The sequence below is a fragment of the Gambusia affinis genome, linkage group LG15, assembly GCF_019740435.1.
Source record: "Gambusia affinis linkage group LG15, SWU_Gaff_1.0, whole genome shotgun sequence".
NCBI lineage: Eukaryota > Metazoa > Chordata > Actinopteri > Cyprinodontiformes > Poeciliidae > Gambusia > Gambusia affinis.
In genome coordinates, this window is record NC_057882.1 from 21436599 (window position 1) to 21460971 (window position 24373).

General features: G+C 35.2%; 1 protein-coding gene across 1 annotated transcript; it reads right to left on the reverse strand.

Annotated features, from left to right (window-relative positions):
• Positions 1 to 206: 206 nt before the first annotated feature.
• Positions 207 to 20047, reverse strand: b3glctb (beta 3-glucosyltransferase b). Its single transcript, XM_044140095.1, is given in 15 exon segments — positions 207 to 559; positions 999 to 1143; positions 2351 to 2470; positions 3464 to 3563; positions 7201 to 7314; positions 9359 to 9428; positions 10820 to 10936; positions 11613 to 11676; positions 12017 to 12153; positions 12261 to 12372; positions 12511 to 12587; positions 17949 to 18058; positions 18513 to 18552; positions 19819 to 19914; positions 19916 to 20047. Coding segments are annotated over 15 exon segments (1539 nt in total). The 5' UTR covers positions 20018 to 20047; the 3' UTR covers positions 207 to 424.
• Positions 20048 to 24373: the final 4326 nt, after the last annotated feature.

Genomic DNA, 24373 nt, shown 5'->3' on the forward strand with positions numbered 1-24373 from the left:
AGTTAATTGGTCTCTCTAAATTCTCCCTATGTGTGAGTGTGTGTGTGCATGGTTGTTTGTCTTGTATGTCTTTGTGTTGCCCTGCGACAGACTGGCGACCTGTCCAGGGTGACCTCACCTCTCACCCGGAACGTAGCTGGAAATAGGCACCAGAATCCCTCCCGAACCCATTAGGGACAAGGGTCAACAGAAAATGGATGGATGAATTCAAAAGATGCATCCCACTTTTATTACAAGAAATATGAAAACGATGAATCATTTTCCTTCCATTTCACAGCTGTTTCCGTTTTGTGTTGGTCTAAAATAAAAGTGTGAGAAAAGTTCACATCACATTGAAAGAGCGTTGCTATGTTTTAGAACGTCTTTCCAGCATTCTGACAGACACAATAGAGCTTTACAGCCAATATCCTTGTGAAGATTTTTATCACAGTTCATCATTTGGGTGCGAGTCCTGCAACCAGTTTGTGTAGACGGCAACAGGATCTACAGACCAGTGCTTGTGGAAGGAGATGGAGTGCTGCAGGGTAATCCTTGTTCCTGAGTAGTCATCCGGTTGGGCCTAGAGCAAAAAAAAAAGAAAAAAAGAAAAGTGTTTTCCTCTGTTAATCTCCCACTGGAGGCAAAATGGTTCTTGTTTGGGGATTCCCATGACCAATAAATGCGTAAATTGCTTCTTTGCCAATAGTTTGTCACAATACTGTTGCAGTGGTTGTTCTTAAGTCACAAGGTTTTGAGTTTAAGCCTGAAAATGTCCACTTATAGTAGAAAAAGTTATAAAATTAGGGTCATGCAGAGAAACAGCTGATGGGACTTTCACATTTAAACATATTCCTCTTCACAACTTTATGGGGGTTTTTTCCCCATAAATAATACTCATTGTTCATTGAGAATCTATGCTATTATTGAATCTTGCTGGGAACTAAATGCCCTTATAATCTTGATTTAGTTGTATAAACTGGTAATAAGGGAAGAGATACACAGCATGTCATGGTCTGTACCTGGTGGAACAGCGGACTGTGTGTGATGGGAACCCCAATGGAAGTGAAGCACCTCCCCAAGACCATGTCATCAGGAGCATCATCACTGTAGCAGCTGCAGCCACTGGAGAGCAGGATGGACACCGCTGTCCTACTAAGGACCATCCTACACATGAACATACAATCTGTAAGAAGACGGGCTACTTGTCACTTGTCACATGTCAACATAAGGTAAGCTCAACTATATAAAACGGCATAATTCAGTTTTTACTGTTGTGGTTTTTCCATGTTTCCTGCAAGAACAAAAGTTTTAAAGACTTTCTAATTCACAGCAATTCTGTGAATTATGTGTAGTGTATATCAAAACTTTGTAGTAATTTCTTTTTTTTTAAACCCTCTTTGACCCACATAGAGTGTCAGTCCACCTCTGATCCAAATAAAAATAATGCATACATAGACCAATAACAATAAAGGAAGAAATGTTTAAACACTAACATATTAGCATGTCACAGTTTCTCTTCTACTTAAATAACATGTAGACAAGCTGATATTTTTGAGATGATAATACAGAAAAAGTATTATTTAAATATTTTCAAAGTTACAGAGCTCTAATAAATTTAATAATAAAGCAAGTTAGTGGAAATCATTGCTGTTTGTTTTGTTTTTAACTAAACTTTTATTTATTGACAAAATGGATTTATAACCCTGAAAGAGTTGGATGTAGATCTATTTTTTATTCGACAGAATATTCACAAAAAAATCAAATGCATCTGAGCTATTCCCCATGTTTCTACTAGTATATTAAAATATCATCTTTGTTCCTGGTTTTTGAGGAAGGAAGGGCGATTTGCCATCAACCTGTTCCTTCGTTCCCTGCAGATTGTCCATCATAACCTTTTTAGGACACTGACTTACTTAGTCCAAAACTTTAATGCTACTTTGTCAGAAAAAATGTAATTGTTAAAACAGTTCAGCTTTCTCACCTGCTTTTTGCAGTTCTCATTAGTTCGTAATGAGAAATCTGCATCAACAGCTTAGAGCTCTGCAAAGCACCTGATCTCTGCCTCTTTGTTCTTCCCAGAGAGTAGATACCACTATTAAATTTAAATTTCAAGTAAGTAATTGGGTGTAATTCTAATTTTGTTTTTGTTGTTGATTTTATTTTATTTACCAAGGCAGAAAAAATGTATTCGTATAAAGTTAATGAACTCATGCCGCAGCAGAAAATCTCTGAGAACAGATTCTTCTTGGGCAGGTTTATGACTCAGCTGAACAAGTGACTTCACAAAGACGCATGATACAATCCCTTCAGATGAGGATTGTATTGGTCAAGTTAATGTAGCATTAAGACTTAGAATAATATCTTCACATACCCTCCTCCTCCTGTTGTGTAGCTGTATCCGTTCTGCATCAGGCCATACCCATATCTTTCTCCCAGGCTCACTGCTTCCTTTGGGTTGTAGCATCGCAACAGTCGCCGCAGCCGGGGCAGACTAAAAATAAACAATAACGAGCACCCTGATGAAAACAAAAATAAACCTCATGCATTCTCTGCAAAAAGAACACATAGAAATAATTAATTCACACAATAAGCTGCTGGGATTAGAAAAATCTCAGAAACCTCATATACAGAACAACAGTGCTGGTTCTATTGGACCTCAGCACAGAATATGACATCGTTGACTCTCCGGTCCAGAACTCAGTTGGTTCAAGGATTTCTTTGTGTCAGTAGGTAACTTCTCATTACTGAAGACATGTGGGGTACCACAAAGCTCAATTCTGGGACCACTCCTATTCTACACCTCCATGCTCCTATTAGTTCAAGATATAACAAAAAATATGACTGGTTACCATAACTACACAGATGAAACGAGGAAACCATGTAACTCTGAACCCATCCATGCTTTGAACAGATGGATGCTTTCTCCAGCTGAGCAAGAAAAAAACTGAACTTATTGTCTTTGGACATCTAGATCCAGAGTCAGTGCACAGTTTCAGTTAATACATTTAGAAACTAGAAATCAGGCACAAAATCTGGGAGAGTGATGAACTCAGACCTGAGCCTTCAGTCACGTAAAGACGTTTACAAAGTTGGCCTTCTATCACCTGAAGAACATTTCCAGGATTAAAGGGCTAACTTAATAAGACAAGAGTACATTGCAGAAACACAAATCTTACCAAGTATTTTTGGTCTACTTTAGTGCAAATGTCTTAGCAAACTTGAAATAAGCCAAACCCAACTTACAGATAGCAAAACCAAGACTGGTAGACATTAAAAGTCATGGTCTTAAATCATTTTTGCATACATGTGTACAAGTGCAAGCACACAGAGATGTTCAATTTGAGAGGTTCTGAGTTTGAGTACAGCTCATCCCCATATCTTTTAAAATGTTGCTGTTTAGCAGAGAAGTCATTATATTAATTTTATATTTTTTGGAATATGGCTTACTTCTTGGTGTCTGATGATAAAAACTCATCTGCGTTACCTGATAAGAGTATCGTCATCAACAATGACAAGCCAATCAACCTTCGGCACAGCTTCACTCAGAAAACGTCTCATGATGGCAAACGTCTTCCCACAGTGTCCTTTTAAAGAACAAGCAGACGGAAAGTTTGAGAACAGAAGTTGTCATGTTTAATTTCAATATTAAGCATACACATCAGTGTGTCACATGAGGTGATTGTGACAAGAATTCAAGCTGGTGACAAGTGAAAAGAAGAGACATATGATGATCTAATGAAGATAAAATTTTACACTGGAAGGTGTTTTTAGTCACACTGCATCTGCTGTATTTTAAAATTAGATCAGTCCATTGTGATTTAATCCAAAGCATTAGATATTGTTTTAAACACCTCATATATTCATCATATTAACTAATTACACCCATAAATCTCTCTCATTAAAACAACAATGTGAGTTCTATTTTCCATCTGAATATCCCTGCCATCCTCTACCGTGATCTAGAATATAACTCTACAACATTTCCTAGCATAGATCTATGAATATGCAAATTGGATGGAGTCTCTCTTTTTCACCTGCACCTGCTATTCCATGATTTGGTTCAGTCATTATAAAACTGGTCTATGCGACACAGAGGTAAGTTTAAATGAGCTTCAGCCATGAAGCTGCTGTCACACCATTTATAATCTTACAACTGATCAGGCATAACATTATGGCCACCTGCCTAATAATCTGTAAATCCTCCTTTTGCTCGACATCAACTTCTCACAGATGAATTAAGATCTCTAAATTTTATAGGCCAGGAAAATCTCTTGCTGTGCTCCTCATGTATTCTGACTGTTGCCATTTTAACACAGATCCATCCTGGGACTGTGTTTTATCAGATATTGGCAACTCCAGACTGGGAACACCCCATAAAACCCAGAAATGTGTGTAATTGTCTAGCCATTGTTTTTGGCCCTAGTCATAATGTTATGCCTGATTTGTATGTTGTACTGTTTATGATACACATAAACAGTACAACAATTGAAGAGTCCTCTGCACTGAACCTGGTTGAAAATCTCGTGGTTATTCCATCAAATAATGATTTCTGAACTCTTCCTGAGTGAAAGCATTAGTATTGTTGTTTCTAAATGAATACAAACGTGTTATATTTGCATTATTTGAGGTCTGAAAGCACAGCATCGTTTTCATTATTTTGTTATTTCTCATTTTCTGCAAATAAATACAAACTTTTGCTTGGAATTTCAGAGACTTGTCAGCATTTCATTTAATTCAAACATATACCTATAAAAAGTCAAATCAGATAAGCTGATAATTTTAAGTTGTCTCTTATTTTTTTCCAGAGCTGCATATATATTCTATATTGCATGTTTACTGAAAATAGGGAATATAAAATTTACTGTATCAAATATAAAGATGGGGAAATAACTTTTTGCTGTTATGTTTTTTCTATAGTCCATAATTGCTTTATCGTCTTATTCTGAACCTCTAAAACATCCCCAAAAGAGGCCAAAAATTTAACAGAAATATATATTTAGCTATTTCCTTTAAGTGAAACTGAACAGTATGAATCTGAACAACTTGCAGTAACAATGTCCTGTGGTTAGTTTGAAATCGTTTGTGAAAACTTGTAACTCTCACTTCAGTTTTTTAGTTTGTTGCTGGCACTTTATAAGTCTCAAGTGACTAATTAGATACTTCCTGTCTGTGCAAATTAAAAACAGTAAAATAATAAAAAATAATAATTCGCTACACATTCCTAAAAGGCCCTGTGGCTGAGACATCACAAAAGTGGAGAAAGCAATTACATTCCTTTTATAGTGTATCTTGTGTATATATTTAATTCTCAGTTGAGTAAACTGGTTTCTTTGTGAACAGCTCATTCAAGCTGGTGAACAGAGCCACAAATTATAAAAACAGATTGTGAGGAAATAAAAGAAAAAAACTAAAAGGGCAAGGTTATCAAAATGTAGAGAAAATGGGAAGAATAGTGAAAAGGACAGTGGTGAACAGCAGCTAGCGCCTAATCTCTTCCCTTCTGTATGAAGGGACTAATCCTCAGAAGAATGGACACTGATGGAAGTGTGCTAGAATCAGTAGAAACTCAGAGAAAAAAAATTGTTTCTCTATTTTTCTCCGTGTGACTGCTTTCGTCCATAATTTCTGGATGTAGTACCGACTGCAGTAAAATTCCATTAACTATTTCCTCTTCATTGTGTGTCTTGTTGTACATAATTATTAATTTATTTTACATTCATTCAATATGACTATTGTTTAAACTTGAAATTCTCATTTAGGGAGAATCCTGATTTTCAGTGGTACTGAGGTATACACACGCACACAAGTATACAGAAATAGTGATGATTGTAAATCACTGACACTGGAATGAATCGAGTTTAAATAAGAACACAGAATTTAATTATCAGCATAAAGAGTTAATTTACAATTGTATAATGAAACCGCAATAAAAATGATATAAGTGGTGAACTGATGTGGTCCCAGGGGAGTTCCATGGGATACACCTTTCTAAACAAAACTAAAACTAAACATTTCGGTAATTCCCAAACCAAAATGATTAAACGTAAAGGTTGTAGTTACAAAATGTGAAGGTGACAATTGATGTTAAAGGAGCTACTGGTGATCAGTGGTAGAAGTTTTTTTGAATGCAACACTTTGAACACCAGATGTATACACAAAAAGTAACGTAAAACGGGATGAAAAGCAGATGATAAAACTTGAACTTCAGTTTGCACATGATAGTATCCAGCCCCTGCAGATTTGTACTTTTGCACCTCACAGAGCTATCCAAAGGTTTTGAAAAACAGTACTAATTTTTCAGTGAGTTACATCTTCCCATCATCAATTTTCCAGCTCTTCAGCCAATCAGAACCAACTACTTTTCTTTTTATGTTGGTTTTCTTGCTTGCAATAGTTACTGGAAACACACACATGTTCTTCCATTGGCTTCTCTGCCAGACAATATTGAATAAGCATTTTGTAGCTCTGGATTTTGAATGTCCATGTCAACCTCATTGTTTCTGACAGCAAGGCAGATGAATTTGTCTTGCATGACATAACTTTTCAATATGTGTTCTTGCTGTTGGCTTTTATTTTTATATGTATGCTCTGTGTAATGACTTTGCCAAGCAATTTCTGCTTTTTTCTAAAACAACAATCCAACATTCAAATATATACTTCATTGTATGACTGGGATTTTTTATTGCTACTTTCATTTAGTTGCCGATGTTGTAATTCAGTGTCTAATGCGGTGCTCCCTAACATTCATTCTCAGGCCCCACTGGCAGCATGTTTTATAAGTGTCCCTGATGCAGACAAATAATTGCATTACCTGCTCAGCATGCCATCAAGTCCTGCAGAAGCTTGCTAATAACCCATTTATAGTGTTCTGCAGCAGGTAAACATCTTCCAAACACAGGACAGAACGTCCTAATGATGAGGGTCAACAAGTCTAATAAGTTGAAAGTCGAGGCTAAATATTTTTAAAAAGGTTATTTTGATGACATTGTTATTGTGAGGCCTGATGCCTGTGGCTATCAGAGTAATAGTGCTGATAAGACAAACAGCAGAAAAGACAAAATTGTACTGTTTCAAACCCAGTACGGGCCTGTAACTCATGAGTAAACAAGAGTTATAGGCCCAAACACAACTGATAAAGAGGAAGTGGTAAATAATTATGATAGAACTCTTTGATATTCATCTTTGTTTACAGTAAACAATAAATGCAGCGAATAAGTTCACCTCTCTCAGTATTGGGCACTCCAAGGTTGATAGTAGGTATGGAGGCATCAGTGACATCGCTATAGTACTCTAAATAAACAGCGTGTTTTTCCCAGGTGGACTTCACTACTGGTACTGCGAAGAAGCAGAGAAGAGAAGCAAAAGATCAACATTAAACTCAGAGATCAACCTTTTGGAACTAAGTCAAAAAGACCTCTTTCAGCGTTTCCCCTAGAAAATCTGCTAAGTGGTGGAAAGGGCACTGGAGCCGCCAGCCAGTAGCCCACTGTGTTAAAAAATGTTCAAAGTAAACAGAAAATGTGAAAACATGACTAGATAGTTATGTTACTGGAAGATATTATTGACAATACTTCAACACCAAAAAAGACAATTAAAAAAACAAATCTCTCTCAGTGTTATTAATGAAGTAATCATCCAGTGGATTTTGAAACAAGCCGTGATTGGTTGTTTCTGACTCAGTGGTGTATTTCTGCAGCTAGTCCTGGGAGCACTGGGAAAAGGCTGAGGAGATTTCTTGTGCGCTTTTGAACCTTGGATAACATGAGTTACAACATTTAATTTCCCCCTGGGATAAAAGTGTTTTTGAAATAAACCGAATAAGCTTTCTCAAGTTGTAAGTGCGGACAGAAAGCCAGAGACAGATGTTGAACAACAACGTGTAAATGCACACGCCATGCATCAGTCTATGTTCATAGAGACCAGTTCAATGCATCAACTATAAACCTAGCTTAATTCGTCTTTGTTTTCACTATTACTAGTGTATTCCATCCATCCATCCATTTTCTAAAACCCTTGCCCTTAGTGGGCTCAGAATTTAGAGATATTACTAGTGTATTAAAAACCCTGTTTTAAAAAAATCAACACTTACCAAGTCGGGGGGTTAATAAAGATTGGCGGCCCGCGAGGATTGTAATACGCTGGAAGAAATCCTGGCTCTTTAGTGACTGAAACCAATTTAAATTAAATGGTTTTAATTTAAATTTAAAACCATTTAAGTTTGGTTTTAAATGGTAGCCACTTTAAAACAAAATTTGTCAAAGTGTCTCCTTGAAAGGCTTGTATCCTTAAATCATAGAAAACTGCTTTTAAATAAGGGATAGAACGGATAATGGTCTCGCACTTCATATTAATCTGGATAAGAGGATTATATAGTTTGTGATGAAAGCAACAAGATGATGACTTTCAATTAGAGTTAAATCAAACAAACTAAATTTTGATCCATTACAAGAGGGACCAATTTTGTATTCATTTATTCCTAAACACATCTCTGTATTATCAAAATCTGGAGAGGACACTGACATACTGCTATGCAATTCTAATAAGCTGAGTTCAAACCAACGCACAAAAAAGCAAATCTATCCACTCTGCTTCTGATTATGTTAATTGCTGTAAAATAGCCTGTCGGCTCATTTTGACCCAAAAAAAAAAAAAAAGACACCAGTGTTTTGGATGATTACACAAGCAGCTAAAATTTAAGCAGAAAATTTAGATGAGGATGTAAATTTCAATAGGCAGCCTGCACCTGACTGAACCGTTTAGCAACAGGTACTAAATTAACAAGTGAAAGAAAAGAGACCAAATTTCGGTCATTGGAATATATGCACCTGTAACCATCTTTAGAAAAAACAGAATTGTATCTGAAACTTAAAATTTCTGGGTAAAATCAGCTTTGTACTTTAGCTACATTTCAACTTTAAAGTTCGGTTAATTTTACTGGGATTGTGTGTAAATGGCTAGCAACAACAAGTGAAAGGAAATCCTAGCCTTGGAAAAAAAAAAAAATGTACTGAGCCATTGCTAAATCCAAAAATCACACAGGACTTAAATTTATCACACTTTGCAAACTGAACTTAGAAAAAATCTTAACCCTAGATGGTAAATTAAGCAGAGCTTGTTTAAACATACCACAGACGATAGACATAAATGCAGATATTTGGTAAAGATACCTGCACCCGTTAGGTGTCAGACCACTAGATGCTGACAGAAAGGTGCCAATATGATATGTGGTATGTGTAGAATATGCATCAGCAGGCATTAGTGGAATATATACAAAGACTTTGTGTCTGAGACACTTTTACAAGTCACTGAGAGAAGTAGTTAGAGGAACACGATGACACATTGTCCAACAGAAGACATCCATCACAGATTTAATACTTACCTCGCACTGAATGATACTTTTCACAAGTTTTCACAGCAACAAATATATTATTCTTTGATTCAGGATTCCCCTGGAACAGAAATAGAAAGAATGTGTGTTTTAGCAACAAACAAAATTCAGAAAAAATATATATATGTTTACAAACTGTAAGGCATTCAGTTATTTTTTTAAAGCATTCAGTTATTTTTTTTAAAGCATTCAGTTATTTTTTTAAAGCATCTAGTTTATCTTTGCTCTCCAACAGGACAGAAAAGAACTGTTGAGTGAAATTTGTATCACTGCATACAGGTTTTACATATTTGTTATCTGAGTAAATGGAAGAAAATCAAGCATAATTTCATTTTTAAAAACAAAATAAAAAGTGGCATGACATTGGCGGCAGGGTGAGCAGGACTTATGCTTTCACTGTGACCAATAAGTCACAACCAAAAATATCAAAACACAATGATCTTGGAAAAAACAGTGCCAAACATAATTTCAAACACATTCATACCACTTGAACTTCTGCAGATTTGTCTCGTTAAACTACAAGCTTAATGTATTTTACTAAGATTTTATGTGACAGACTGACACAAAGTAGCAAATAAATGTTTAGTGGAAAGCAAATAATGAGGGGCATTTGAGATAGTTTGGAAATAAACATTTTTTTCACTCTCTCTTGACGCCTCTTAATAAAATTAATTGTCCTTTTCTGTAATTTAATTTTAAAATGGTGCAGCTGTTCAGGGGAAGCCTCAAGGCTTTATCAGAAAACATCAGTAAGCAATTATGAAATACTTAATGTTGGTCTAACACATAAAATCTCATTAAAGTTTTTGAAGTTTGCAATAGTAATGTGAGAAAATATGAAAACATCCAAAAGGGGTATGACTGTTATATGCATGACTTAAACTTATCCTGGCATATCTTGTTTATGCAGACATTTAGTTTGTATTATCACAAACAAAATCAAGTATTTGATTTTATATGGTTTATAGTTTAGCAGTTCCTAATATGTCTGTTTTCTTTTTAAGCCCCAAACATCCATATCATAAGACTACATTAATTTTTTGGTCCAATAAACTTTTTTTTTTTTTTTTTACCTCTTACCTAAATCAGCTAATCTTTACAGGCCTACTAGGTTTTGTTATTTACTAAATGCTTAGTACATAGTGTGCTTGGGTAGCTGAAAGTGTTTCCATTAGAGGAAGCAGCTAAAAGATATTCTGCATAAATAAAACTTAAAACAATGGCCTTCATGTCATTCAAAACAAATATTACTGCCCTTTATGTTGTTTGACTACCTTCAAAATATTTCAATAATTTGGTTGCCAAGAAAATTTTTAATTATTCATTTTCAGGAGGCTTAGCCCAATAAATCCTTAAAGTTATTTCTATTATTTAACCAAATTTATTTACTTATTTTTTGTGTCCTCTTATATCAACATATTTGTTTATAATCAAAACAAGAGTTGCACATACACAGTTGGGCAGGTAGTTTGTGAATTTGGTTGCACAGTTGTCTCTTGTCTTTGTACAAAACTCTGGAACTGTGGTCAGCTTCGGTCCTCTTCCTTCCTCCCAGATAAATAAAGCAATCTATAAGAAAGGAAAAAAGAAAATGTGACAAAATGAAAGACAAATTTTGGATATTGTGATAATTAGTTGAAACAGTGAGAGTAGATCTTCACATCATCTAATGGTAGCAAATGTTGAAATTTACAGAAGGAAAGATGGAAAAATATGCTTTCTTCCTCACACATGCACGCTCATTAACTTTCTCTGAGTCATCTTTTAGGTCATTGGAGATTTTCAAATTGGAGAAGACTTCTAAATGCAGAACATTTTTAAAAAGGATGGCCTGCATTTCAATTAGATTATTCCAGCACAGTTTGCTACATGCAAGATCTTCATTTTTTTACTAGAAATGTCTTTGAAATTTCATGCAAATTAAAATCCAAAAGCTGTACCTAAGTTCACGTAAAAAAAAAAAAATTAAACACCTCAGGTGTAAAAACTCCCTTAGGGTGTCTGGATATCACAAGTCCCAATAATCTGCATTGCAGTTTAAGGGGTGAAAATACTTTTGCAACTACAGAAAACCATCTCTACATGATTTTTTTTTTTTTTTTTTTTTATATAATCAATGTATTTCCTGAATATTCAGGCTCCTCACTAAAGCCTGACAATGATGACACATGAAAACATAGCTGTTTTGTAGCAGATAAGTTTTAACATGCGCCATGAAAACAGAAGTAGAAGTGGTTTCGAGTACCTCGTGAGTCAAGTCGATGGTAAAATCCGACTTCAGATTCTCAGACTGAATCCGCTCAGCCAGTCTGAAACACAAAAGACATTATGCAAGCTTTACTGCTAGTGGAAGCTGAAACCAGGCAGTGAAAGGAACAGAAAATGAATGAGAAATTAGCTGTTGGAGGGGGTTAGCTTTCAGCAAATCTGAAGGTTGAGACTGCATCCAGTAAGTGAGTGATCTAATAGTGGTTTTGAAGAGTAATGTGAAGAATTTATGAGCACTGACTATTTTATTAGAGAAGGGACTCCAATTGATACTCATATGGTTGTTAATTTTAGAGAAAAATGTGGTAAAAAAGACTGGAGGAAAGGACTGAAACGGGTAATTTTCACACATTTCCAAACACGACAGACTATCTCACACACCTTTGGTGCAGCGCAGCACTTAAAGCCCAACCAGCTGCTGGGTCAGGGTAACCAAAAGAAGTGGGGTCTTCAGAAAAGGCGTAGTGGTGAACAATGGAGGGCTTGTTGTCATGGAGACGCTGACCCAAAAACCATTCCTGTAAATAAGAAAATGGGAAAAAGATTTTCTCAGTTGGTTTTCAAAAATACTGTCTGTAATCCACATCCAGTCTTTCATCGATAAACAATAAAATAAAAGTCTCACCTCTTGGATCGGATATCTTTTAAGAACTTTTTGCAGAACATGCAAAATAACCATCGTGTCCTCTTCTATAAACAAAAACCAGGATGCCGATTCTCCATAAATAGCAGAGAGACTGGAAAGATGTCCAGGAAGTTATTAAGTTATTGCCTATATCTCCCGCACAGGAATATTTACAACAAAGGTTTGGACAATAAAACATTTGCGATTTTATAACTTGTTTAATGTCGCAATTGGTGCATTAAACACTCACAGCGGAAGAACAGGAAGAATGCTCCAGTTTCCTTCATAATCTGACAGCTCATGGAGGAGGAGAACCACTGGAGGCCCCTGTATGGATTAGAATAAACCGATTGCAGTTCTTGAAAATAATTGAATGTACTTGGAATATGAAGTTTATTAACTTCCTTTTTAATGTACAACCTAAAAAACTCTTTTTATCCTTAAACCACAAAAACAAGACAAAGAGTTAGATTTAAAATGTTAGGCTTATTGTTAAAAAGCAGTGGACCAGTGGCTTCAGTGTGAGAATAGATGATTACAGCAGACATTCAGAATGTGTATTTACTTTAATTTATCTTTAATCTGTTTTTCCCTAAAATTTGTAGATAATTAGTTAATTTAGATTAGATTCTAAATTATTATAGATTAACCTTTGAACTAATTTATTAATATTTAAAGATGTCCTATAGAACAAAATAAGGCATCTATTTTTTCAAAAACAGGTTATTGTTTACTATTTCATCAGTAACACTATTACTATAAAGTTCCAGGGAAAAAAATACATATGGATTAGCAATCTGAAAAAGCTGATGTCCACAGCACGCAAAGGAGCCTCTGGCGTATTCCTGTACAACTGACTATATATCACAGAAGGGAAAAATCATGCACAAATAGACAAAATTTTAAAATAAATAAAATGGCCACAGAGAAAAATGTTAAAAATGGGCTCATTCAAGCACGAAATAACCCAATAGTGATGCAATCAATCACAAATATACAGAAAAAGAGGTGTAGAGTTGACAAACTGAGAGAAAAGCAACAAAATTAAATGAAAAATGAGTGCAGCTAAAATGTGACAAAAATAAACAAAAAGCACAGAAATAAATGCAGCCCTCTGCCCCATAATTTGTTAACTTTAGCAACATGTTTGCTAGAAGTAATACTAGCATACTGAGGAGGCCCAGGCAGAGTCCAGGCTTGAATCTAATAGACTTTAAAGAGTTGGATCTCATCACCAAAGATAAATCATCATAATATCAGTGGAAAGATAATAAAAAAAGCTACTCAGCAGGTATGTAAAGAGTTTAGTAGCTCTAATGTCACCTTTTTCCCTATTGAATAATGAGAAGGACAAGTAATATTTCACATGCCTTTAAAAAATTTAATGTAGATAATTTCTTTTTTTTATTAAAACTTATTTTATAATGTCCAGTTGTCCTTTGTGAGATACCCATCAATTACACCCGAGAAGTAAACTAAAGTGTACAACAGTCCGAGAGGAGCCATTCAAATATAAACCAATGTTCTAAACTCCCTGTCCAAAGAAGAAAGAAGGAAAAAAATTACATGTTGGATTAAATCATATGAACCGAGCCGAAGCTGAGATATAGTCTTCTAAATTGACCCACACAGCACTCAATATCCTTTCTCAGCAATTTCTTAATTAAGAACATCTTTACAGTCTGCTTCTGATGTGGAGCTTTGAGCCAGTTATGCTGTCATTTGGACCGAAGCTACTATATTTGATCACCTTCCTTATAAAATGACTAATGTGGAAAATCTCACAGATCTTCTCCCAGTACCCATTTATAGGCCTAATTTTTATCAGAATCTGATAGAATAATGTATATGCAGCTAAATATGGATCTAATAGATGACTGAACATTGCTTTCCTGTCTGATATCCCTCCTTAATCTAAGCCACAGACAATTCTTCACTCCAAGACTTGTATTTGCATAAAAAAAGGAAAGTTTTCAGGCTCTAGAGATTGCCAACAGATATATGATCAAACAAAATGACAATAGCGAGTACATCTGGTTATGTGGCTTTAAAAACTGGAAGAATCCAATAGCAGATTATGACACATGCACTATTTTGTTCTGTATATTTCCATAAATGATTAGGTTACCTAACACACTGGATGAGAATGAAAAGACTACGTGACCATAAATAAGCATTTTGATATTTTTACTCATTGGATTTTGAATAAAAATTCAACATTTAAGCAGCTAAGCTAACCCAAGATGTCGGCCTCCTCTTCATACTCTAGACAAGCCGCAAACATTTGTTTATAGCTTTCCAGTTTACATTGGATTGAGTGAAAACAAGTTACCATTTTATTTTTAAAAAACAACAACTTTTTACTTGGCCTTTGGTGCAAAGATTTTATTATGTTCCTATTGAACAAGTAAGACAAGTACGAGATACACATTTGGAAGAAACAATGGTTCATATTTTTTAATTTACATAACTTGGTTTATGAGTGTACAAACACATGAGGACTAAATGATGCGGCTGAAGAGATGCAGACCTAAAACGTTTAATTACAGCTGGTAAGGGATGAATAATCTCATTATAAATCAGTGAGGAGATCTTTGTTTCCTTATAATTGATATGTTGGTATGAGAGGAAGACAACTACCATATATGAATCAAACTAAGATGATGCTGTGCATATTTTAGTTTCAACATTAACCCAGTAGTTTCACAGCCCATTAACAAGAAAAAAATTATAACTATATTAGAGAGAAAGTGTTTGTCACGTTTAATGGCTCTTCGAAATTAAAGCAAACATCCAGTTAAATTTGTCAGTAAATGAACACACAACGCAAAACCTCCTCTACAATGGAGGGCCCATCAAACAGAGGCAGGTATTACGTCTTGGAAAAGCAACACAGTCTGTCAAGGCAACATGTTCACATCAGATGTGCTAGTCGTGAGATTCTCAGCATGTCTCTGAGCACTTCTAGAAGATGTAGCACCCATTACCGCCGCGAACAACTCTGTAGGAGAAAATGAAAGGTTTCCCCTTTTTTTGCATGAAAAAATATTCCTTCAGGCAAGAAAAAGTTTTTCTTGCCTGGAGGAACCTTCCACGTTCCACTCTTTATTTATATGCACTTCCACCTGGTAAAGTTATTAAACAGCATAGGAAAAAATTTGATTGTTATTCTGAGCTTTATAAAAAGCAAACTGCTTTTAAAAAAGAAGAATCAGAGTCAGTCAGATTCTGGCTGCCTCTAGTTCAGCCTCCACTACTAATGCAAAAAGCTTTGCCGTTATCTTTGACAAGGATGTTTTCTTTAAATACCATATTAAATAGGTTTTTTGGACATCCTTGTTTCGTCTGTGCAATATTGCCAATCTATATGCTGCAACTGAGTGATGCTAATCTTTATTATCAGGAAGCCCAAGTGAGACAAACGTCTTCAGCTTCCCCAAAAAGTTAGAGTATAAGTTCTGTTGAGAATTGAAATTAGATCATATTTCTTAAATTGTAGCTCATTTTTATTATGCTTGTTTGCTTTGGGTTTCTGCTAATCCTTCCCAGACCCCCAATTCCCTGATACTGAGCAGCAGATGGTTGCTGAGCCGGGTTTTGTCACAGGATTTCCTGTTAAAAGGAATCGTTATTTTCCACCAAATGCTTCAGAATGAGAGATTACTGGACTTCCTTGGATAATGTTTTAGTATTAGGTTTTAAAAATACACTGTGGTATCATGTGAGCATTCTTTAATATGTTTATCCACAAAGGATTAAGTGTTTTGCGATAAGGCTGCCGCTAGGGGGTAGTATTGTCATATTGAGGCTGTATTTGAGTCTGTCTATATGATTGGTCTGATTTGATAATGGATATCTGTATAAAACGCTTTTCTTAATATTACATTTTTGTAAATTACTGTGATATAAGGGAAAATAAATTGAACTAAACTCAAATAAATTTCTTTAGAGAGAAGCACAAAAAGTTGAAACGGAAAAGTTTGAAAAAGTCCTTCTATATTGACATAATTTTTATTGTTTTGACATTTCACTAATGACCACTAAGTAACTTATTCAAATTAATTTATTATGATGGAAGTTCATCATGTCTTGGAGCTTCTTATTTAAACTGCAGGATACTTTAAAGCAGGGGTCTCAAACTCCAGTCCTCGAGGGCCGCAGTCCTGCAACTTTTAGTTGTGCCTCTGTTGCACTACACCTGAATAGAATAATTAAGGCTCTGGAGAACTGGTCTACACAAGGTGGAGGTAATTAAGCCATTTCATTCCAGCGTTTTGTACCTGTGGTACATCTAAAAACTGCAGGACTGCGGCCCTCGAGGACTGGAGTTTGAGACCCCTGCTTTAAAGAGTGGCTTCATTGACACCAAAGTGATTCTTGCACTCGCTATCTCTGAAGTTCAAGTCCTGTTTCTCATAACCCACACAATCTGTCTTAGGATGAAGTTGGTGTGTAAATCACCAAAAACATATGGTTCTTAAAAACAAAAATCTCAGGGTTGTCAAAGTCAATCACTGCTCCCAATACATTGCCATGGAACAGTTCTTTGATGTCTTAAACACACTATTTGAGGCTGAAGGGTTTCCAGCTGACAAACCCCATTAATTGTTTACAGACTTGATTGAAGATGACACCACCCCACCAAGAGGTTACAAGATTACAAAAAGAGCTTGTTCAAGCTTCAGAACTGAAATGTAAGATTTAGAACTTTAAGACCTATGAAAATTAAAAAAAAAAACTAACCAATAAACTAGTTAATGATTTATGTCTGACTGAAGTGAAATGCCATGTGACTCAGTGCTTTTTCGATTAGATTACTCAACTTGAAAGTTTTTCTCGAAGGAGAACATAGATCAGCATGTTACAGCAAGGTGGATCCTGTACACAAGTACAGGTGAGTGATGTATTAATTCAAATTATTAGAGGCCTGGTTTTTCAAATGCCTTATGCACCTCTGTTATGTTTTACCCATTAACGCAATAAAATTAACTTCACACCTGTTAGCCAATATCTTAAAACCTTGTTTTAATAGGAACCATCAATAAATTACACTTTTCTAATGACAAAGGAACTGCAAGAAATTGTGAAAATATATTTCAGATTCCATCCCCTAAATTAGGGAAAACTGATTTCAAATTTTTTGATTTACTCATTAAATCTACAGCCATAAATTTGTCATGTTTTTCGGCTGTCTTATGTAAAAAACATTGTGCAGAAGATCAACTTAATTATTCTCAAGCTATGTAATTTTGAATTAAGAAGAATTACCTAGACCTTACTGGATGGTGTTTATAAAAGAATATATTGATTTTTTCTTTATGCCTTCATCCACTTTTTTATCTTTTATTTTAAGAGATACATTTTATATCTTGGAGTAATTTTAATGTGAATGTTTAGATCAAAATTATATTTTTTCTTCAACTACAGAAGGAAAATATTTGAATGGTTTCAACATAAACCTGAAGACCAAAAATCAGAATTTAAATTTCTTACAAAGTAGAATCAACCAAGGCAGCAGCAATTAGTGCATCATGACACATATGGAAATTAATTTTTCACTGGATGTTGTAATAAATATCAAAGCACCCACAACCTTTTTGTGACTGAAACTGTAGGAGGGATGTATAAACATCTCAAGCAAACATCAAGTTCTAAACTCTGAGTTCTTAATTGCTCAAAAAATAGTACCTCCCCGAGATTAGCTGCATCCTGCAGAATCTTTTCCTTCCTTTGGTAACCACGTTGGGCATGGTAGGAGTTCTTCTGACTCTGAATCACTATTACCAGCTCCTCCAGCACTGTCCAGAAAAAGTGAATATTAACAACAGCAACAATCATAGTAATAATATACATTACAAGCTATGACATGAAAAATACTGTGCAGTTATTAGAAATAGAAATATCAGACTGACGATCCAAGAGATGTGCAACAGAGTCTTATTACTTTTTCAAAAATGTAATGCAATGTAATATATGAGGAGTATTTTATGAAGTCCAATCTAACTTTCAGCAACAAGAACTATTAGCCTATTCTTTAAATCCTCAAGCTAGTCTTTGAGTTCCAAGTTTCAAACTTATGGCACAGAGATTTTCATTTAGACTCTGCCATCCTAGAAAAATAGAAATCTACAGCAACAAAACTTCCGGAGGAAATTAAAATGTTGACAGTGCTCTCCATGAAACTGATTTCATTTTCTAAATGACTGTTTACTACAAAGCATCAAATCACTTGGAACTAAACACCACACTCACCAGCAGAGCCCTGTGCAGGCTGATCCTCGTGATTTGAAGCCTGCAGGGAGACACAAGGAAACACAATAGGTGGAACACAAACCACAGTGTTAAAAAAAAAGTTATGTTTAGGTAAGTTACTTTTACTAAATTAATGTCTGGAAATAAATTTGTATCATAAACAGTTTTAGAATTCAAAAATCTGGCAGAAGGATGAAGTACATTCATCATAAAGTTAAAATAACTATATTTCTGGTTTTTGCATTAGGATGCAATTAGAACCACAATAATTGCACTTCAATAAACATCTACAATAAAAACCACTGGGTGCTAATAATGACAATTTATTTTCAATTCAAACAACTTTCAACTTACAATGTATTTTATATTTTATAGGTGTAGTTTTAAAGCACCATGCTTTTAACTTCTGCTAATAAGGAAAGTTAACAGTAAACCTTATCAGTGGAAATATTTTGAACCGACACCCATCATACTAGTTCTCAGTTAATCTCACTCTACTTACCAAGGTGACTGTTTTTTTGTTTTTTTTTACTAGTATCAGAGTAGAGGCTCTTTAATACACATGTTGACCACACTTCTCATATTTTATTTGTTTAAAAAGGTGCAAAAATCCAGGGATTAATGGTTTTGTGAGACATTGTATCATCATCAGTTTTAAAATAATGCTTTAAAAAGAAAGTTTATTCAAATTCAGTAATAGGCAACAGCATATTGACTACACTCAAAGCCTCGAATGGGCAAAAACCCCATCAGCAATAATCATTAAATCTAAAATCTTTCACATGGTTTTAAAATAAACATCTAGTAAATTCGTCCAAGCAAAAGAAATATTTTTAATGCGTTTAAAATGTTTTAGAAAATAATGTCTACAGCTATTAAAATGTTTAACGTTTATATTGATTGATTTTTGATATATATATTTATAGTGACTTAAAGGGAAAAAACCCAAATATATTTTTTGAAATATGCAAAAAGTGTGGCGTCAAGTTTTCAATTACTACAGAAGAATAAGTTCCTTTTCTTATATCATAGTAAAATTAAAGAAAATTTACAATTCAATCAACAAAACAGTGAACCCTTTAAATGAATTAGACTGATAAGAATATGACCAGAAATATATTTCAGACGTCCTAATTGAAATTAGAACCGAAGTATTTTAACTTTATTTTAATATCGACTTTAACTTTGAAGTTTATATCAAGGTCACTTCCGCTCGTTAGCCGACAGTTTACCGAAGCGTTTCCAGCTTGGTGTAGCGAGTTAGCTAACGCTGACTGAGTACAATCACAGCATTTACTGTACTTACCGAGCCAAAGAAAAAACACAGCGACCAGTTCACAGCCATTAACCACATTATGCTGAGACATGATAGCCGTGGCTGCTGCTTTACCGACCGGGGACAGGCTTACGTCATTCCTGAGCTGACAGCTATATGGAGCTGCCAGTCCTGTAAAGCGAGGGTTAGTTACTGCGAAGTTGTAGCGGCCTCTGGTGTACATTGTCATACGTGAAAATCACTATAGTTCGAGTTTGAATGCCTTGCCAATGAAGTCTCCGACTCCCCTCGATGTTTTTCACTCCAACGGTGATTGATTTCAGGTGCATTCAGGGGTAATATGCAGAAAGTGAAAAAGAATAATTATAAAAGAAAATCGTCAAGCCTATTCTAAGTCAGGCGTTTCTCTATTCAATGGGCCACATTATTTTACTGCAGTGATAAAGGACTGTGCTCCCCAGCTATGTAGGATTCTGCAGCACTTATAAAACTTTGGCCTAACCAAGTTGCTGTGCTTTGGAGGAGATCCGACCTGCTGGTCTACCATCACATGTTCTAAAATTGCTAGAAGGTATTGGTCCCTCTGAAAAAGAATATAATCAACTTTCAGGACTGACTGCAGTTAGATCATCACATAGGTTGGGAATTAAATGCACCATCACACACCTGCTTTAACAAACAAGGCATTTAACATAATTCAGCCTCAGTCTCTTGACAGCATAAAACTCCCGAAATACTGTTTTGGCTTTTAGTTTTCATATAACATCCCTGTATTTTCATTAGCTGTTCCTTTGAAGACTGCCCATGCTTTTGAGTCTGCTGCCATCTCAAGGATTAGAAATACTCCTTATTTGGGAACAATTTCCTTATATGTGGATATACGGGACAGATGACTTGAATTAAGTAAAGTATTTAGGTTACACTGGAAAAAACATCAAGCAGGAGCTGGACTTGGTTTGGTTTTCCCCTCTTAGATGTTTTGCACTTATGCACTTTGAAACAAACATCTTCTTACATGTTGGAAAGGAAAATTACTAATCTACTGGTGATGATTACCTTAAATCACTGACAAAGGCAGTCATAAAAAAAACATGCTGAATGTCATGGATAGTGCAGCAATTTTATTCATCTGAGACAAAAGCTGAGATGCTTGACTATAACATTAAGCGCTGAACTTGCTGTATAGTAAATACATCTTACAAAACAAACATTTGTGTCAAACACATTGATGGATTGGAAATGACCTGTGCTTATTGTTAGCCAATGAAACTAGCATAAACTCTAGATTATCTAGAGACAAATGTAAAAACATGTAAAAAACATATGGCCAAAATCTGACCTTGCTCCTTGATCATGTAGGTACACAGAACAATTATGTCATAATCAAGCCGCCAATCTTCAAGAGAATGGCTGAAATTTTTAAAAGTGAATTAGGTGTAATGGTCCAGTCAAAGTCCAGACATGAGCTTGACCTCAGAGTTGTGCTTAATCCAAAGCCTGGGACCTGATTCACCGATACAACTTTATGTAAAGACAGTGTTAGGTCAGTAGCAAAGAAAAAGACCAAAGAGGTCACAGAAAGGACAGTTAGTTTCCAGTTATTACTGGAAAAAGTTAGGTCAATCCAGTGAATCATTAATGAATGGGTGTATCTATATTTACTGACTGTGTCTGCATTCTTATTTTGTTTATCACCAAACATGGTATAAAGTGCAGCATGTGTTTCATCTGAGAATAAATTTATCTAATTTGAAGATTTTTTTATGGTTCACAGCCCCAAACATCTAATGACAAAATAACTCTTAATATTTTTGATATTCTTTGCACATTCAACCACACAGTGTGAGCCTATTTGTGCAAGTTTTTGGTTGTCTATGCAGCAGAATGTCTGCTGGAGCTCAAAATGATTTCAGCTTTCACATTGAAATCTTTTTAATTTCTTTATATCAAAAGATTTGGCAAAATGTTCACTAGAGGAGCAAACAGAATATTAGATGAAAAATATTGTTTTGAGTTGCACATATTTGCATAAATCAGGTGAAGTATCCTATAAAAAATGACAGGTGTGTGTACAAAGGCATGGCATAACACGCAGCATAGGTAACAAATAAACAGACAATAAAATGAGGCTGGAAAAGTATAGTGTTCTTAAAGCCAATAGGTATTCAAAAGTGAAACCCTTTCATTTTGCTAGAAAGGTGTCAAGAACAAGATTGGAAATAAAACCTAGCGAGGTTTCACATCAAAACATAAAACACACAAAATTGTGCAATTATGACTATGACTGTATTATGACTGTACAACATTTTATTTACAGATGTTTAAAACAAACATGAACAAATTTTTTTTATAAAAGCTCAACATATTTATTTATTTCTGAACAAAAATTAAGATCTACAAAGATTAAGGCAACTGAATAAAAAATTCTGGCAGCACTGGCTTAGTTTCAGAGCAAAATGCTTGATAATTAATAAACAGAACTAGGTCTATTTTTGGAAATGAGCAGGCTTTCCATTACCTTCCTGTGCTATTCCACTGTGAAGGGAGATTAAAATCTCAGTTCACAGACAATCTGGGCTTTCTCCCATTTACACGGATTACCAGGGTGGAATTTGACAGAAGTTGAACCATTCAGTCCGTGGTGGTCACGCTTCCAAATAATAGATTAACATTAACAAACGCCTATTTCGAATCGGCACTTCTATCTTCAATGAAGGACAATTGTTTACAGCGCAGGCAATTTGCAGAAACCTTCACAGCGTTGAACTGTCAAATTGCATACGTCATAGATAGACCTTAGCGATTGCTTAAAATTGAAAACTTCCATACTGTCTACAACTCCAGGAAGCAATTATTTCTCAGTAGCAGAGCCCAGACCCTCTGGAAATGAAGTGTAGTACAAGGGTCTGGTTTTTACTTCATCGCATAAGTTTCATGGGAAATTAATAGGGAATGATAGTCATTGCTTTCTTTCTACTGAGCCCTTAAGTATGAGTGTTTGTTCAGGACAGACAACCTGTGCAGGGTGTACCACACCATTCACCCAGTGGTGACAAGCACCAGGTCCTCTGCATGGACAAGCTAGTATAGATGATGGATGATTAGTTTATATACTTTTGAATATAATCGGATCTGTTTATCTCACAAAGTGGCATAAGATGACATTTAATGCTAGATAAACCAAGGGATTTAAATTGAATTGGTTGTTCCTACTACCGGTACATGGTCCTATTTCCAAAAAACAACCAAAACATGTCTTTTTTTTCATCCTGTAAAACATTTAAGTGCAAAATCATAACAAGTTAGTTTGTTTATTTTCTTTCTGTTTCCATCAAGCTAAAATGTCTGGGTGATGTGACTGCTGCTGATTAACTTGTGATCTCAACATGTGTTGATCAAACCAACATAGATTTTCCTTTTCTTTTGTGTAGATATCGTGAACAGTCTGTTGTGTTAGACGAAGTGGAAGGGCAATAATTCATCTGGGTTGTTTACACAAGGTTGGGCTGCAGAGCTAACAGGTAAGGTAGATTCAACAGTGTGGCAGTTCCCTTTAGATCATGTTTCATGGGACAGATTGTAGAGAATATAAGTTTTAAATTATGCCTACAATTAGTGTAAGTATGATGCTAATTAGAATAATTATTTTGTCAGTTTCAAGTTATTTAGAAATTGGTTTCATTATCACTGAAACCAATCCCTCGTTGACAGATTGGTACCATTTATGTGAGCAAATCATGCATGTGAATTAGTAATGAAAAATTCTGAAGTGTGTGCACAAGGACAGGATCTAAAACAAACAGGTGGTTTGTCAAACAATTGTATTGTTAGCACGCCCCACGCTTGGAGGCCCTAGTCCTCGACGTGGACGTCGCTGGTTCGACTCCCGGTCCCGGCGATCTGTGGTGCATGTCCTCCTCCTGTCTGCCTACTGTCTCAAAAAAAATACAAGCCATAAAAACTCTTTGGAGAAAAAAAAGGAAAACAAAAAGTTGGTTTCAACTAAATTGCCATTAATCTTAGTCAAGTAAATTATTTGGTACAAAGCTTTGCAAATTAGTTGGGCTGGCTCTTTTAAATTACATTGGATCCAACTATAGTAAATGAGTAGAATCAACATTAATAAATTAAATTGAGCCAACACATTTGCTTTAAATTAGAATAACCATAATGACATAAGTTGAGCCAACTCATTTTATTTAAATTAGAATAACCATAATATATTAAGTTGAGCCAACACGTTTGATTTAGAATCAACCATAGAATAACCATAATAACAGAAGTTGAGCAAACACAATTGCTTTACATAGGAATAACATTAATAAATTAAGTTGACCTAACACATTTAGTTTACCGGTAAATAGGAGTAACAGAATTACATGGTGCTGAAATAAAGCAAAGTAATCAGGTGGAAATCCTTTCCATGACTTTTTTATGTTCATCCATTATTTTTTTTTCAGTGTAGAAGGGGTTTTTTTTAATAGTGACAGCATTGCTAAAGTCATGAAGCTATTCAAACTGAGTAAGCAAATCATGAATCAAAGCCTTGCAACAGCACAGTCACATTTCATGGAACAGATTGTTC